General features: G+C 40.7%; 1 protein-coding gene across 1 annotated transcript; it reads right to left on the bottom strand.

Annotated features, from left to right (window-relative positions):
* Nucleotides 1-2,723: 2,723 nt before the first annotated feature.
* On the bottom strand, nt 2,724-4,175 carry LOC118943639 (trace amine-associated receptor 6-like). The gene has a single exon (XM_036959593.1). The coding sequence runs from the start codon at nt 4,080-4,082 to the stop codon at nt 3,117-3,119; it is 966 nt and encodes a 321-aa protein (XP_036815488.1). The 5' UTR covers nt 4,083-4,175; the 3' UTR covers nt 2,724-3,116.
* Between the last annotated feature and the right edge of the window lie 12,581 nt (nt 4,176-16,756).

Below are 16,756 nucleotides of genomic sequence, written 5' to 3'. Positions count from 1 at the left end.
AAATAACTGATAATCATAACAATGAGCAATCCATCAAATGGGTTTCCACCCATTTCCCCTCTAATCAGTGGACCTTCACTCACGGAAAGATTGATCGATGACCTCAGCAACAATGCAAATCTAACTATGCCGAGGGGCTGGAAATGTTCGAATTTGATGCCATAAACAAGAAAAATGCAGACATTGCGACAGATGCTCTTCAAAATAGACTATCAGGCCTGGTAAAGGTTCTCTCCAGTTTAGCCCTCAACTATGCAGAGGCATGAGCAGGAAGCTGGGGAGTTCAAGGCACAAGGTGGAGAGAACCAGGGAGCTGGCATCAAAAGCCGAAAAGGATAAGCTACTGCTAGACGAGGAACTGTGTGAGAGGACAGATAAATTGGAAGATCTGTCTAACACTTATAACAAAGAACGCAAACAAACTCTTGACCAAGTCCGTATTCTAAAGGAACAACATGTTTTCGCCAAAATTAAATACGATGAAGTCCACGCAAAGCTAGATGAATCTAACGAGCTAGCTAGAAACCGGGGCGAGCAACTTAATGCCCTGCAAACGGTTGTGAATGAAACCACTCAAAGCAATAATGCTCTATTCCAAAAGCTGCAGACCAAAGATGATCAGTTAATGAACACAATGACCAAGTTGGAGGACAAAACAGCAGAACTCATTGAAGTCGCTGATTTAATGAAGGATGAGAAACCCCAGGTGAGAAAGTTGGAAAAGGTGACCTCTAAACAAACGGAGGACATCGCTTCACTGGATCTCTCACTCCACACTGGAGACCTCTCCCTGCAAACGATTACAGACAGGTATGAGGCCGAGCGGAGCAAGGGTTTTTACCTCTGTTTTCCCTCTGTTCCTGTCTCTCGGTTGATCCTGTTTTCTAGTTTTCCCGTTGTTGACCATTCTGCCTGCCCTGACCCTGAGCCCTGCCTGCCATCCTGTACCTTCACCCCACCTATCTGGATTGCTGACCTCTGCCTACCCTGACCCTGGGCCCTGCCTGCCAACCTGTACCTTCGCCCCACCTATCTGGATTGCTGACCTCTGCCTACCCTGACCCTGAGCCTGCCTGCCAACCTGTACCTTCGCCCCACCTATCTGGATAGCTGACCTCTGCCTACCCTGACCCTGGGCCTGCCTGCCGTCCTGTATGCCCCACCTATCAAATCTCCACTTTAATCATTAAAAATGGTTTACATACCCTACATTACTCATCTCATTCGTATATACCGTACTCTATACCATCTACTTCATCTTGCCTATGCCGCACGGCCATCACTCATCCATATTTTATATGTACATATTCTTATTCATTCCATTACACTTGTGTGTATAAGGTAGTTGTTGTTAAATTGTTAGATTACTTGTTAGATATTACTGCACGGTCAGAACTAGAAGCACAAGCATTTCACTTCACTCGCATTAATTTCTGCTAACCATGTGTATGTGACATATAAAATTTGATTTGATTTGATCTGGATTACTGACCCCTGCCTGCCCTTGACCTGTCTTTTGCCTGCCCCTGTTGGATTAATAAACTGTTGTTACTTCAACATTGTCGTCATCTGGGTCTTACCTGAAAGGTGATAAATCAATTGTGTTGTGACAAGGTAGGGGTGGTATACAGAAGATGGCACCAGTTGTTATTAAAAGACCAAGTCCACATTATGGCAAGGACAGCGCAAATGATTAAAGAGACACGACAGTCTATCATTACGTCCAGTCTTAAGGTTGCCTATAAAATAATACCTATAATAGTAACTGCCTGGTAGAGTTTGGATATTTCCAAAACAAACATTGAGTAAAAAAAAATATATATATATATATATATATATTGGATATTCCTATATTGGATATTCCTATTTGAGGTATTAGTAACAGGAATTGAAGATGAAATAAATGATTTCAACATGTTTTTCAAGAAGAGACAGTTGAAGGTATAATGATTGAAAGGTTCTAATTGAAATTTGAAGAAGTGATAAGTATTTGGACAACTTGACTTGTAGTGTAGGTAGTAACCCTTTTACATGTAATGTTCAGTGAAATGACGTATTTAAATTTCGGTTTCCCTTACCCTGTAAGCAGTCTATGAACTGCTCTAGTAACTGCAATCCACACTTTGGTTTTGTAGACAAGTCACTGCCAACAAAAGCAAATGTTAGCATTTTCAGAAGAAAAAAAAAACATGATTTCCTTCAACATTACTACAACAGTGTGATTGTTTTGGAGTAAAAAGTTCAATATATTTATTTTAATAACATCCTCCGTGTTGTGTGCTTATTGTTTAATCATTGATATGTTCTAGGTCATTTTGATACCGTAAGGAAAAACAGGTACTGCTGCAATGTCTACCAATTGCATGTCCATCTTTTTTGTAAGAAATTACACTGCTTACTCAAAACATTTATAAAGTATAAAGGACATATGAATAGCTGTTCTGCCTCTGTAGTGAGAGTAGGGGTAGTGAGAGCAGTGACAGTAGTATTCCTAACCAGTATGTTGAGGTTGAAGTGTCTGCTACAGTCTCCTGCGCTGTTGTGTTTAATCAACACTGCATATAGTAGTTATTTATAAATGTTAGAATACCTAGCTGACTAACATTTAACAATTGCGGGCCTAAAATTAGATGGTGAAGAAACCCTAAATAGCTTACAAATGGTTTATTACAAAACATTATGAAGTGGTACACATAAATGCATATTCTTACATTTTACTGTTAAATGCTTACACAATACACAATTTCGATAGACCTGGACATTTTCTGATAACATGCAGTATTGTACATTTCAACTTTACTGGACCTGTTGAAAGCGGTGTGTCCCAATTGCGCCACTAGAGGGTAATGTTAGACAATATACAGTATATATGACGTCCTCAAAATGTACTGTTGGTATTTAATAGGGTCCCCATTATCTAATGCAAATGCATCAGCTAATCTTGCTGGGGTCCACATTAAATAACATTGAACAGCAACCGACTATTTGGAATATACAACCGAAAAATGACTACAATGTCATTTATTAAACAATTTTATGCTTTCTCTAAGTCATTCCAATCCAATCCAGCCACATAATTCTGTATCAACGCATGAATCTATGATGACAACACTGAACTATGAAAATCTTAACTTCAGAGTTAAAATGTTAAAATGTTTAAATGTAATTTTGAACCATGGATAAAATAAGGCATAAATGATTGGATTAATTAAGGAGTTAACAAGTGGCAAAAAGCTGATGATAAACAATAACAAATCTTCAATTAAAAAAGAAAGAAAGAAAACAAAAAGAAATGGAATCCAACAAATGAAATAGTTGAAAACAACAATAGACAGAGTCTTTGTTGCTTTTCTCTCAGACTTATTTGCCTGTACAGTTTTAACACCAGACACACTGGCAGCCTCTTTTGAAAACACCTTTCTGGCCTGTGATCTGGCCACCACAAAGATTTTCATATAAAGTGTTATAATAACAGAGCACGGGACAACCATTGTAATTGCAATGTCAATTAACGTAACCCAATTTAACCGCTCTAAAATAACACATTCTTTCAAACACCTACTGGGTACCTGCACATTTACAAAGTTTTTTATAATAGCAGCACGGTATATGATACAACAACACCAGGTTATGGATATACAACACATAATTCTTGTTACTGTTATTTTAGAGTGGTACAATAAGGGATCACACACAGCAACATAGCGGTCAATAGATATCAAGACCAAATTGCCCAGAGATAAAAAAGTACATAAATAAGTGATGTAGAATTGAAACACACAGAAATGTTCCCCAAATCCCCAGCATGGTTCCATTATTGCTACAGTCGTTACTGGTATCACAATCAGGCCCACCAGGAGATCTGATGCAGCCAGAGAGATGAGGAGCAGGTTGGTTGGAGTGTGGAGCTGCTTGAAGTGAGAGATGGAGATGATCACCAGTATGTTCAAAAATACTGTAACTGCTGAAATCAATGAGAAGAAGATGTACAGTGTTATGTAGATAGATGTCGATAGCAAAGCCTTTCTGCAAGAAGAGTTTCTGTCCTGAAAACAGTATTGAACATCTTCATGTTCCTCCATTTGTAATAAAGGGTAAAATGCTGAGGTCCTGCTCCTGCTTGGTCCTGTGTGTGACCCTGTCGGGTCAGCCTTCTGACAAACTCTGAGCACTGCCTCTCTATTTATCCCTGAATGACTGACAGACACTCCCCTCCCGGAGTCTCTCTGCACACACACACATACACACACGCACGCACGCACACAAACACTATGCACAGAAATTTTCAAAAACGGTTGGAAAAACAAATCAGTTGTGAAAGCATGATGTAACGTATGACAGGATTGGATGTTGCTGTGCCCTCTTAGCCTGTCCTTCAGCCTGACTGATCGTTAGAGATGAGATAAAATGTACATTTTCTCAACTGAGCATTTTAATGGAGAAAATATAGTATGGGTGATGTTTTGGTCACTCAAATTATAGTTTACAGGGAAAGAGGATAACTCAAATAAAATACAATTGTATTTGTCACATGCACCATACCGTGAAATGTTTACTTTCAAGCCCTTAACCAACAATGCAGTTCAAGAAATAGAGTTAATAAAATATTTACTAAATAAACAAAAGTAAAAAATACAATAAAAAGTAAATAAAATAAAATAACAATAACGAGGCTGTGTGCAGGGGGTACTGGTACTGAGTCGATATACATGTTATTCAAGGTAGTTTGTATGTAGGAAGGGGTAAAGTGTATCAGGTATGAAGGTAAGACCCAGATGCAGACAACGTCGAATTAACATAATAGCTCTAGATGCCTGTACATGCCTTAGCTGTCTTGCTAATAATTTATGTGGTTTGTCACCCAGTTCAAAATAACTTTGTTGCGTTCTAGCAAGTAAAGAGCCCACCCGTTTCGAAAGGATGGTATTGTATTCATATTTTAACTTTGTGATCTTCTCAAGGACTGTATACGAGGAATTCGTCCTAAAAACGTTCTCCTGTTCCCCTACCTCTCTTTCAATTTCTCTCAGCCTAGTATTGGCGCGTTTCTTCCTCTCTGATGTACAAGAAATAATGTAACCTCTAATCACAGCCTTTAGAGATTCCCAAAGAGTGGAGTCGTCAACATCCCTTGTGTCGTTAGTTCCGAGGAAAAAGGCAATCTGCTCCTTCAAATACTGACAAAAAGCCTCATCTTTCAGCAGGTATGCGTCTAAGCGCCACGGTCGCCGACTTGTCGACATATTGTCACGTTTCAGCACCATGGACACAGGAGAGTGGTCCGTAATTAGAATAGGGTGATAGGTAACCGACTCAGCTGCTGAAATTAGTTTGGAGTACAACAAAAAATAGTCAATTCTGGAATATGATTTATGAACTGATGAAAAGAAAGAGTAATCCCTGTCTGTTGGGTGCGTCAGTCTCCAAATATCGACAATGTTAAGGTTTGTCATCAATGTATTTAGACAGACACTGGCATTTGATTGTTGAAGTGACCTTGATAGCTGTTTATCTAAAAGAGGATCTAACGTACAGTTAAAGTCCCCTCCAACAATAACACTTGTATCCGAGATATTTGGTATGTCCTTAAATACCCTTTGAAAAAATAATGGATCATCGAAGTTGGGTCCATATAAATTTAATAAGGTTACTGGTTTTGAATTCAGTGTACCAGCCACAATAATATACCGACCATTAGGATCTGAAATCGAGGATGAGTAAACAAAAGGAATGTTTTTCCTTATCAGGATTGCTACCCCTCTCGCTTTTGCATCAAAGTTAGAGTGGTATGAAATGGTCACTTACAAGCAGTTAACAAACAGCAGTTTTATGAAAAAACAAGGTAAGTAAAATAAAGATAAGTCAAAAATGTAAAATAACAGTAGCATATAATTAAAGAGCAGCAGTAAAATAACAGTAGCGAGGCTATATACACGGGGTACCGGTACAGAATCAATGTGCGGGTGCACCAGTTAGTCGAGGTAATTGAGGTAATACTGTATGTACAGTTGAAGTCTTAAGTTTACATACACTTATGTTGGAGTCATAAAAACTCATTTTTCAACCACTTCACAAACTTCTTGTTAACAAAATATAGTTTTGGCAAGTCGGTTAGGACATGTACTTTGTGCATGACACTAACTTTTTCCAACAATTGTTTACAGACAGATTCATTCATTTATCACATTTCTAGTGGGTCAGAAGTTTACCTAAACTAAGTTGACTGTGCCTTTAAACAGCTTGGAAAATTCCAAAAAGTATGTCATGGCTTTAAAAGCTTCTGATAGGCTAATTGACATCCTTTGAGTCAATTGGAGGTGTACCTGTGGATTTATTTCAAGGCCTACCTTCAAAATCAGTGGCTGTTTGCTTGACATCATGGGAAAAAATCTAAAGAATCAGCCAAGACCTCACAAAATAAATTGTAGACCTCCACAAGTCTGGTTCATCCTTGGGAGCAATTTCCAAACACCTGAAGGTACCACATTCATCTGTACAAACAATAGTACGCAAGTATAAACACCATGGTACAATGTAGCCGTCATACCGCTCAGGAAGGAGACGTGTTCTGTCTCCTAGAGATGAACGTACTTTGGTGCGAAAAGTACAAATCATTCCGAGAACAACAGCAAAGGACCTTGTGAAGAGGCTAGAGGAAACAGGTACAAAAGTATCTATATCCACAGTAAAACGAGTCCTATATCGACATAACCTGAAAGGCCGGTCAACAAGGAAGAAGCCACTGCTCCAAAACCACCAATAAAAAGCCAGACTACAGTTTGCAAATGCACATGGGGACAAAGATCGTACTTTTTGGAGAAATGTCCCCTGGTCTGATGAAACAAAAATATAATTGTTTTGCCATAATGAACATCGTTATGTTTGGAGGAAAAAGGGGGAGCTTGCAAGCTGAAGAACACCATCCCAACCGTGAAGCATGGGGGTGGCAGCATCATGTTTTGGGGGTGCATTGCTGCAGGAGGGACTAATGCACTTCCAAAAATAGATGGCATCATGAGCAGGAAAATTATGTGGATATATTGAACCAACATCTCAAGACATCAGTCAGGAAGTTTGTAACTAGGGGGCAGTATTTACATTTTTGGATGAAAAACGTTCCCGTTTTAAACAAGATATTTTGTCACGAAAAGATACTCGACTATGCATATAATTGACAGCTTTGGAAAGAAGACACTCTGACGTTTCCAAAACTGCAAAGATATTGTCTGTGAGTGCCACAGAACTGATGTTACAGGCGAAACCCAGATAAAAATCCAACCAGGAAGTGCCGCATTTTTTGAAACCGACTCATGCCAATGACTCCTTATATGGCTGTGAATGAGCTACGAATGAGCTTACGTTTTCCACGTTTTCCCCAAGGTGTCTACAGCATTGTGACGTCTTTTTAGGCATTTCCATTAAAGAATGGCTGTAAGGGACCATATATGGCATGTGGTCACATGGTGTCTCCCGCAGAAAACCTTGCGTAAAATACTGAGGTAGCCATATTTCCAATCGCTTCTTATGAGAAACCAACTGCCTCGACGGATATATTATCGAATATATTTGTTAAAAACACCTTGAGGATGGATCGTAAACAACGTTTGCCGTGTTTCTGTCGATATTATGTAGCTAATTTTGAAAAAAGTTTGGCGTTATAGTTGCAGCATTTTTCGGTCGATTTCTCAGCCAAGCATGGTGAAGAAACGGGAGCTTTTTCGCCTATAAAAATAATATTTTTGGAAAAAAGGAACATTTTCTATCTAACTGGGAGTCTCCTGAGTGAAAGCATCCGAAGTTCTTCAACGATAAATTATTTAATTTTGTTGCTTTTCTTATTTTCGTGAAAATGCTTGTCTAGCGTTGGCTGTAACGCATATTTTGAAAATCTGAGATGACAGTGTTGTTAACAAAAGGCTAAACTTGTGTTTGAATATATTTATTTAATTTCATTTGCGATTTTCATGAATAGGAAAAGTTTCTAGGGGTATTTATGTCCGTTGCGTTATGCTAATGCGTTTGAGGCTATGATTACGCTCCCGGATACGGGTTTGCTCGTCGCAAAAGGTTAATAGCATTCTCACATAGGTATTCTAGATGGCGCCGACAGAGATAGTCGCCTCGCTTCAAGTCCTTTGGAAACAATGCAGTATTTATTTTATTTTTTATGCATTATTGCTTACATTGTTACCCCAGGAAATCTTAAGTCTTATTACATTCAGCCAGGAAGAACTATTGGATATAAGAGCGACTTCAACTTACTAACATTACAACCAGGAATACGACTTTCCCGAACCGGATCCTCTGTTTGAACCACCACCCAGGACAATGGCTCTAATCCCAGAAGCCGGCTCGTTGCAACTGGTTAAGGACAACAAAGTCAAGCTATTGGAGTGGTCAACACAAAGCCCTGACCTCAATCCTATAGAAAATGTATGTGCAGAACTGAAAAAGCGTGTGCGAGCAAGGAGGCCTACAAACCTGACTCAGTTACACCAGATCTCTAAGGAGGAATGGGCCAAAATTCACCCAAATCGCCAACAGCCAATGAAATTGCAGGGCGCCAAATACAAATCAACAGAAATCTCATAAATCAAATTTCTCAAAAATAGAAGTATTTTACACCATCTGGGACTGAGTAGGTGGCAGTTTACTCTGGGCACACTATTCATCCAAAAGTGAAAATGCGGCCCCCTATCCCAAATAAGTTTTAAAGGCCATGCTACCAATGTATCCTCCTGGCCCACTGGTAATGTGATGAAAGAAATAAAAGCTGAAATAAATAAATAATTATCTTATTCTGACATTTAACATTCTTAAAATAAAGTGGTGATCATAACTGACCTAAAGCAGGGAATTTTTATAGGATTAAATGTCAGGAATTGTGAAAAACTGAGTTTAAATGTATTTGGCAAATGGATATGGAAACTTCCCACTTCAACTGTACATGTAGGTAGAGTTATTTAAGTGACTATGCATCGATAATAAACAGAGAGTAGCAGCAGTGTAAAAGAGGCAGGGAGGCAATGCAAATAGTCTGGGTAGCCATTTGATTAGCTGTTCAGCAGTCTTAATGCCTGGGGGTAGAAGCTTTTAAAAAATATTTTGGATCCAGACCTGGCGGTCCGGTACCGCTTGCCGTAAGGTAGCACAGTCTATGACTAGGGTGGCTGGAGTCTCTGACGATTTTTAGGGCCTTCCTCTGACACTGCCTGGAATCGAGGTCCTGGATGGCAGGAAGCTTGGCCCCAGTGATGTACTGGGCCATACACACTAGCCTCTGTAGTGCCTTGCGGTCGGTGACCGAGCAGTGATGCAACCAGGCTGGGTTTCTGTACAGCACTTTGAGATATCAGCTGATGTACGAAGGGCTATATAAATACATTTGATTTGATTTGATTTGATGCCACACGTCAGCTGGCTAGTGTAGGAAAACTGACAGTAAGGAAGTTGATGAGATGGCGAACTTGATGGTGTATGTGCTTATAGCACATTCAATCAAAATGAATATTGGGATTCCATAGAAACATTCCATAGACTTAAAAAATGTCCATATGAACTGAATTATGAACCATATTTATTCAAGTTGAGGCAGACTTTGGCTCATTTACATCATGGGGACAAATAATGTTTGTCAGACATCAGAACAACCAAACTGTGTTCTGACCCAATGTTTTTTTAATGTGACTAAGAAGTGTGAGCATGCGCAGACCAGCTGGCTGATGTGTTTACGGACATATTCAATCGTTCCCTATCCCAGTCTGTAGTCCCCACATGCTTCAAGATGGCTTCCATTGTTCCTGTACCCAAGAAGGCAAAGATTTTTTTATTTATCCGTTATTTTACCAGGTAAGTTGACTGAGAACACATTCTCATTTGCAGCAACAACCTGGGGAATAGTTACAGGGGAGAGGAGGGGGATGAATCTGCCAATTGTAAACTGGGGATTATTAGGTGATCGTGATGGTTTGATGGCCAGATTGGGAATTTAGCCAGGACACCGGGGTTAACACCCCTACTCTTACGATAAGTACCATGGGATCTTTAATGACCGCAGAGAGTCAGGACACCCGTTTAACGTCCCATCCGAAAGAGTGTCCCCAATCACTGGCCTGGGGCATTGGGATATTTTTTAGACCAGAGGAAGGAGTGACTCCTACTGGCCCTCCAACACCACTTCCAGCAGCAACTGGTCTCCCATCCAGGGACTAGATAACTGATAAGTAGATAAGTAGATAACTGATGACTAGATAAGGAAACTGAACTAAATGATTATCACCCCGTAGCTCTCACTTCTGTCATCATGAAGTGGTTTGAAAAAAAAAAAAAAACTAGTCAAGGATCATATCACCTTCACCTTACCGGCCACCCTAGACCCAATTGAGTTTGCATAGAAACATAACCTGCTGCTAGTTGCTAGTGGAAACATAACCTGCTGCTGGTTGCTAGTTTGCATACCGCCCCAACAGGTCCACAGATGACGCAATGGCCATCACACTGCACACTGCCCTTTGCCATCTGGACAGAAGGAATACCTATATAAGAATGCTGTTCATTGACTACAGCTCAGCATTCAACAACATAGTACCCTCGAAGCTCATCATCAAGCTGGAGGCCCTGGTTCTCAACCCCGCCCTGTGCAACTGGGTACTGGACTTTCTGACCGGCCGCCCCCAGGTGGTGAAGGTAGGAAACAACATCTCCACTTTGCTGACCCTCAACAGTGGGGCCCCAACAAGGGTGTGTGCTCATCCCCCTCCTGTACTCCATGTTCACCCACGACTGCAGGGCCATGCAGCCTCCAACTCAATCATCAAGTTTGCAGACGACACAGCAGTAGTGGGCTTGATTACCAACAACAATGAGACAGCCTACAAGGTGGAGGTTAGGGCACTCGGTGTGTGGTGTCAGGAAAACAACCTCTCACTCAACGTCAACAAAACAAAACAAAGGAGATGATTATGGACTTTGATTAGCTTACTAAAATAACGGCGAGTGTTAGAAGCCAGCCCTTGAAATGCAAGATGTGAAACTGAAGTTCTTTAGACTTCCAATATTCAATACAACAAAATAAGATTCAGAAGGATGGCCTTGTGAAACTACAGGACACATCAAGGCATATGTCATTTGGCCAGTGCATTTGAAAATTGACAGTAAGGCAGTTGATGAGATGGTTCATCTTTATGGTGTATTTGCTAATGGCATTTCATATGAACATTCCATAGACTTGTAAAAATGTCCATCTGAAGGGAATTATGAAACAATGATTCAAGTCAACAGAGACAGTTACATCATTGGGACACATAATATTTGCCAGACATCACCCTGCAGTAGTCTGACCCAATCATATTGTTTGTATAGTTTGTTATTGTCTCAGATTCAAGAGGGACCTGTTAGCACTAACATGCAAGGCTGTGTAATAATGACACTTACATCACTCTACCAATTAAAGGTGTCAAATAAGAATGCACACACGCAGTCAGACACACACACAAACACACAGTGAGACAGACACACACAAACACATACACACGCACATACAAACATCTAGTACACTGTAATTTCATCTCTCTAGCACTCATGATTCTCAAAGAGCATATTGCATCAGCAAAACTCAACCTGGGCTCTGTGACTGATGTCACTGGTTCAATACTGTAAGTGAACACCTCTTTAATTATGTTAGTTTGACTTAGTTTCTCACATCAGAGGGTCCTGTTATTACCTGTATGCAAGGCTCTGGAATAATGAGGTCCAAAACTCTCAGGAATTCCACCAATTAAAGGTGTTAGAGACACACAAACGCTTTACTCAAGGGACCCAATAATGCCCCAATAGAATATAAACATTCTAAGTGACCTGATCTGAAACTCGGCATCCTGCATGGAAAATAAACATCTTAATCAATAGTCCAAGACGAACGTTACTCTTGAACCGAGGTCGAGGGTGACACTGACTTTGAAGTACCAGGCAGGGCTACGTCATTGTGAGAGCATGAGTCTGACTCACCTCTGCTACACATTTGACATTTCAGTCATTTAGCAGATGGGGGGGGGGGGGGTCGATTTCTGAGGAGTAATTTCCATTTAGCCACTCTACCATAAAGGCCTGATTGGTAGAGTGCTGCAGAGATGGTTGTCCTTTTGGAAGGTTATCCCATCTCCACAGAGAAACTCTGGAGCTCTGTCAGACTTACTTTTGGGTTCTTGGTCACCTCCCTGGCCAAGGCCCTTCTCCCCTGATTGCTCAGTTTGGCCAGGCGGCCAGGTCTAGGAAGAGGTCTTGGTGGTTCCAAACTTCTTCCATTTAAGCATGATAGAGGCAACTCTGTTCTTGGGGATGTTATGTGCTGCAGAAATGTTTTGGAACACTTCCCTAGATCGGTGCCATGATACAACCCTGTCTGTGAGCTCTACGGACAATTCCTTCAACCTCATGGCTTGGTTTTTTTCTCTGGAATGCACTGTCAACTGTGGGACCTTATACAGTGGGGAGAACAAGTATTTGATACACTGCCGATTTTGCCGATTTTCCTACTTACAAAGCATGTAGAGGTTTGTAATTTTTATCATAGGTACACTTCAACTGTGAGAGACAGAATCTAAAACAAAAATCCAGAAACATCACATTGTATGATTTTTAAGTAATTAATTAGCATTTTATTGCATGACATAAGTATTTGATACATCAGAAAAGCAGAACTTTATATTTGGTACAGAAACCTTTGTTTGCAATTACAGAGATCATACGTTTCCTGCTCTTACTGAGGGAACAAGGTTGTTGGCCAAGATCTCACGATACATGGCCCCATCCATCCTCCCCTCAACGGTGCAGTCGTCCTGTCCCCTTTGCAGAAAAGCATCCCCAAAGAATGATGCTTCCACCTCCATGCTTCACGGTTGGGATGGTGTTCTTGGGGTTGTACTCATCCTTCTTTTTCCTCCAAACACGGCGAGTGGAGTTTAGACCAAAAAGCTCTATTTTTGTCTCATCAGACCACATGACCTTCTCCCATTCCTCCTCTGGATCATCCAGATGGTCATTGGCAAACTTCAGACAGGCCTGGACATGCGCAGGCTTGAGCAGGGGGACCATGCGGGCACTGCAGGATTTTAATCCATGACGGCGTAGTGTGTTACTAATGGTTTTCTTTGAGACTGTGGTCCCAGCTCTCTTCAGGTCGTTGACCAGGCCCTGCCGTGTAGTTCTGGGCTGATCCCTCACCTTCCTCATGATCATTGATGCCCCACGAGGTGAGATATTGCATGGATCCCCAGACTGAGGGTGATTGACCATCATCTTGAACTTCTTCCATTTTCTAATAATTGCGCCAACAGTTGTTGCCTTCTCACCAAGCTGCTTGCCTATTGTCCTGTAGCCCATCCCAGCCTTTTGCAGGTCTACAATTTTATCACACAGCTCTCTGTTCTTGGCCATTGTGGAGAGATTGGAGTCTGTTTGATTGAATGTGTGGACATGTGCAGTTAATACAGGTAATGAGTGGAGAACAGGAGGGCTTCTTAAAGAAATAATAACAGGTCTGTGAGAGCCGGAATTCTTACTGGTTGGTAGGTGATTAAATACTTATTTCATGCAATAAAATGCTAATTAATTACTTAAAAATCATACAATGTGATTTTCTGGATTTTTGTTTTAGATTCCATCTCTCACAGTGGAAGTGTACCTATGATAAAAATGACAGACCTCTAAATGCTTTGTAAGTAGGAAAACTGCTGAATCGGCAGTGTATCAAATACTTGTTCGCCCCACTGTAGGTATAGAAGCAATTCTATATGACAGAGGTGATTGAGTCCCGGTGAGTCTAATAATCTCTGATGCGCGTGACGAGGGAAGGCAGGTGTGCATAATGATGGTGGCAGGAGTGCGTAATGCGGGGCAGCCTGGCGCCCTCGAGCGCCAGGGGGGGGGGGGGGGGAAGAGCGGGAGCAGGCGTGACAAAAATCACATTATCTGGTGTAACAATAAGTAGCTAAGAGAACTGGTGGTCATGATGAAACTGCCATTCACAAAAAAACATATAGTATGATCAGTGTAGTAAAGATCAGGGAATACTATGAGAAGAGTGATGTCATGAGCAAACTGCCATTCAACTCGCCATGAGTCATTTTCTTGAAATCCAGCAGAATGTCTTAATCCCTCGAGAGGGATACAGTTCACAGCATACAGTTCTGCTACAATGACACACTCAGGCAAATTAATTCTGTTTCTGTATCTAGAATCCACTCCAGGAAGATTGAACAGCCAGCATTTCATCAACATTAGGGTAGACTATTTGAACATGCACACATGTGTGCAGGCAGAGAGATTACATTTACAACAATATCTAGCCTAATAGAAATAAGTATAGCATAACCCTCAACCTTTGCACAGTGACCATACAGTACAAATGTACCTAGGTAGGTAGAAAGACAGTACCTACCTATAGACATGTCTATTAGGCATGCTTATGCAACTTTTTTTAATAGTAAAACCAGCTTCAGTTTTAGAGATTTACAACAGTAAATTGTTGTATTATTGTTCCTCCTCACTCTTTGCTAGTAAACATAGTTAGCTAGCTTGCTGGATATACAATACTTGTTATTTACATCTGTTTGAATTCCTATCTTGCGTCATGTCTATCATTCCGTGAGCTTGCAATTCATCCACAGTCATAATCATAACCAATGTCAGCCCTCATCAATTATGTTACATAGCTAGCTAGTAAACATGATTTACAGTTCCTGATGTTACACGTTTGCTAACAATTTACAAACGCGAGGTGTGGAACATAACAAGTTAGCAGGTGCCAGGCTATCTAGCGTTAGCTATCCAACTCCATCCCTGTGCTAACGTTTGCTGGTAAAGCTAGCTTTAGGTGGCTGGTTGTAATGTTGTAGCTTGCTGTTTAGTAGCCATATCTACGACTAAAAAAAGGTTTTACAATCGAGATACAAAATATATTGGATTGTAAAATCTAATCTATTTTAGCCATAAATATGGCTACAGGTAGTTTTTTTTAGCTAACTTAGCTAGCTACCAAAAATATAAATAATGTCATTTCCCATCACAGTAACACAGTAGTATGTTAGCCAGTATTACACAATGTGGGTTTCAGTAGATAAATTAAAGCTAGCTAGCTAGCTAGGTGGCTTGCAGAAAAAATTACTTACCAGGCACCGCAATTGTCATCTACCCTCTTGGTGCTGGAATTACCAGGCACCGCATTTGTCATCTACCCTCTTGGTGCTGGAATTACCAGGCACCGCATTTGTCATCTACCCTCTTGGTGCTGGAATTACCAGGCACCGCATTTGTCATCTACCCTCTTGGTGCTGGAATTGGCTGAGTTTCTAACATAATCTAAATCCAACTCTTTGTTTCGAATCCTCTTCGCTATATTCTGGATGAAACATGTTGAATGTCACCATGTAGCTAATAGAACATAAGAAAAAATGCTCCATTGAATTTGTGTTGATGAGAGGAGTCACTTGAAGCAATTTCTTTTTTTTTTTTGCCCAAAGGATTGTGTTGTTAGAAACCACCTCCTTTTAAAAAAAGCACGCCTTGGGGGAGGGACCGGGGCCAGAGCATGAACCACCGCCTAACATAAGTTGTAGTCTTTTAGAGACTGGGAAAAAAATTATGTGCTTGTATATTTAACAATGAATCCGCCAATAGGAACATCGCTGAAAGACGTCCAATGGCTCTATCGAACAAAGACAACCATATTGTATAGTGCGATCAGTATAACATAAAGCAGGACTACATTTTTATTTACTTGGCAATTATGTATGAAACACATCTCACTTTCCTAGAAATGCCTCGGACATGGTGAAAACAAGCCCACATTCCCAAAGTGTCATGACTTCCGCCGAAGTCGGTCCCTCTCCTTGTTCAGCGGTCGACGTCACCGGTCGTCTAGCCACCGCTGATCCACTTTTCATTTTCCATTTGTTTTGTCTTTGTTTTACACACCTGATTTCAATCCACACAATTACTTGTTCATTATTTAACCCTCTGTTCCCCCATGTTTTTTTGTGAGTGATTGTTTGTTGTATTTTCGGTCTGTCATGGTGTGCGTGTATTTGTTACTTTTTATATTTGACATTTTGAGTAAAATTACGTTGATTACTCATATCAGCAGTCCTTCGCCTGACTCTCTACACCAGCTACACCTTGGACCCATTACACCCAGGCAGAAATTCCCCTTCAATACCACAGCTAATGGTCTGCGTGCCAGAACATTCTATAACAGCATCCCCATTCATAGACCTAACGTTACACTATTTGAACACCATGTATAATACATCTAGTTAGTACATAATCAATGCAATGATAATAACATCATCATTGAGATAAAATCACTGTCTCTAGTCTATTGTCTATGTCTATTGTGTGTTGATTGGTTTAAAACAGATAGCCTACCTTACTTTTATTAGTTCAAAACAATCAGCTTGCCTGCAAGAGAAAATGGTGCTCTCAAAACGACCCAAAAGAAAGGCTTATTTAGACAGTAGAGGTTTCCCTGAAGAATGGACAGAGACGTCTTACCACATTTCTCAGACGCCTAACCAGTGCATCTTGTTTGCAACAAAACTGTCTCTGCTTGCAAATTATTCAATCTGTGTCATATAATTCCAGTCAATGTAGCCTACATTCAAAAGTTACCTTTCCACCCCAGAGAGAGGCCCGATGCAGGACAATTTAAGCTTTAACTGCTGGCTACTCTTCTGTGGTTTAACCCAAAAAGAGAAGGTCA

This window comes from Oncorhynchus mykiss, chromosome 22 (assembly GCF_013265735.2).
Source record: "Oncorhynchus mykiss isolate Arlee chromosome 22, USDA_OmykA_1.1, whole genome shotgun sequence".
Taxonomy (NCBI): Eukaryota; Metazoa; Chordata; class Actinopteri; order Salmoniformes; family Salmonidae; genus Oncorhynchus; species Oncorhynchus mykiss.
The sequence above is the reverse complement of the archived record's forward strand: the minus strand, read 5'-3'. Positions and strand labels throughout refer to the sequence as shown.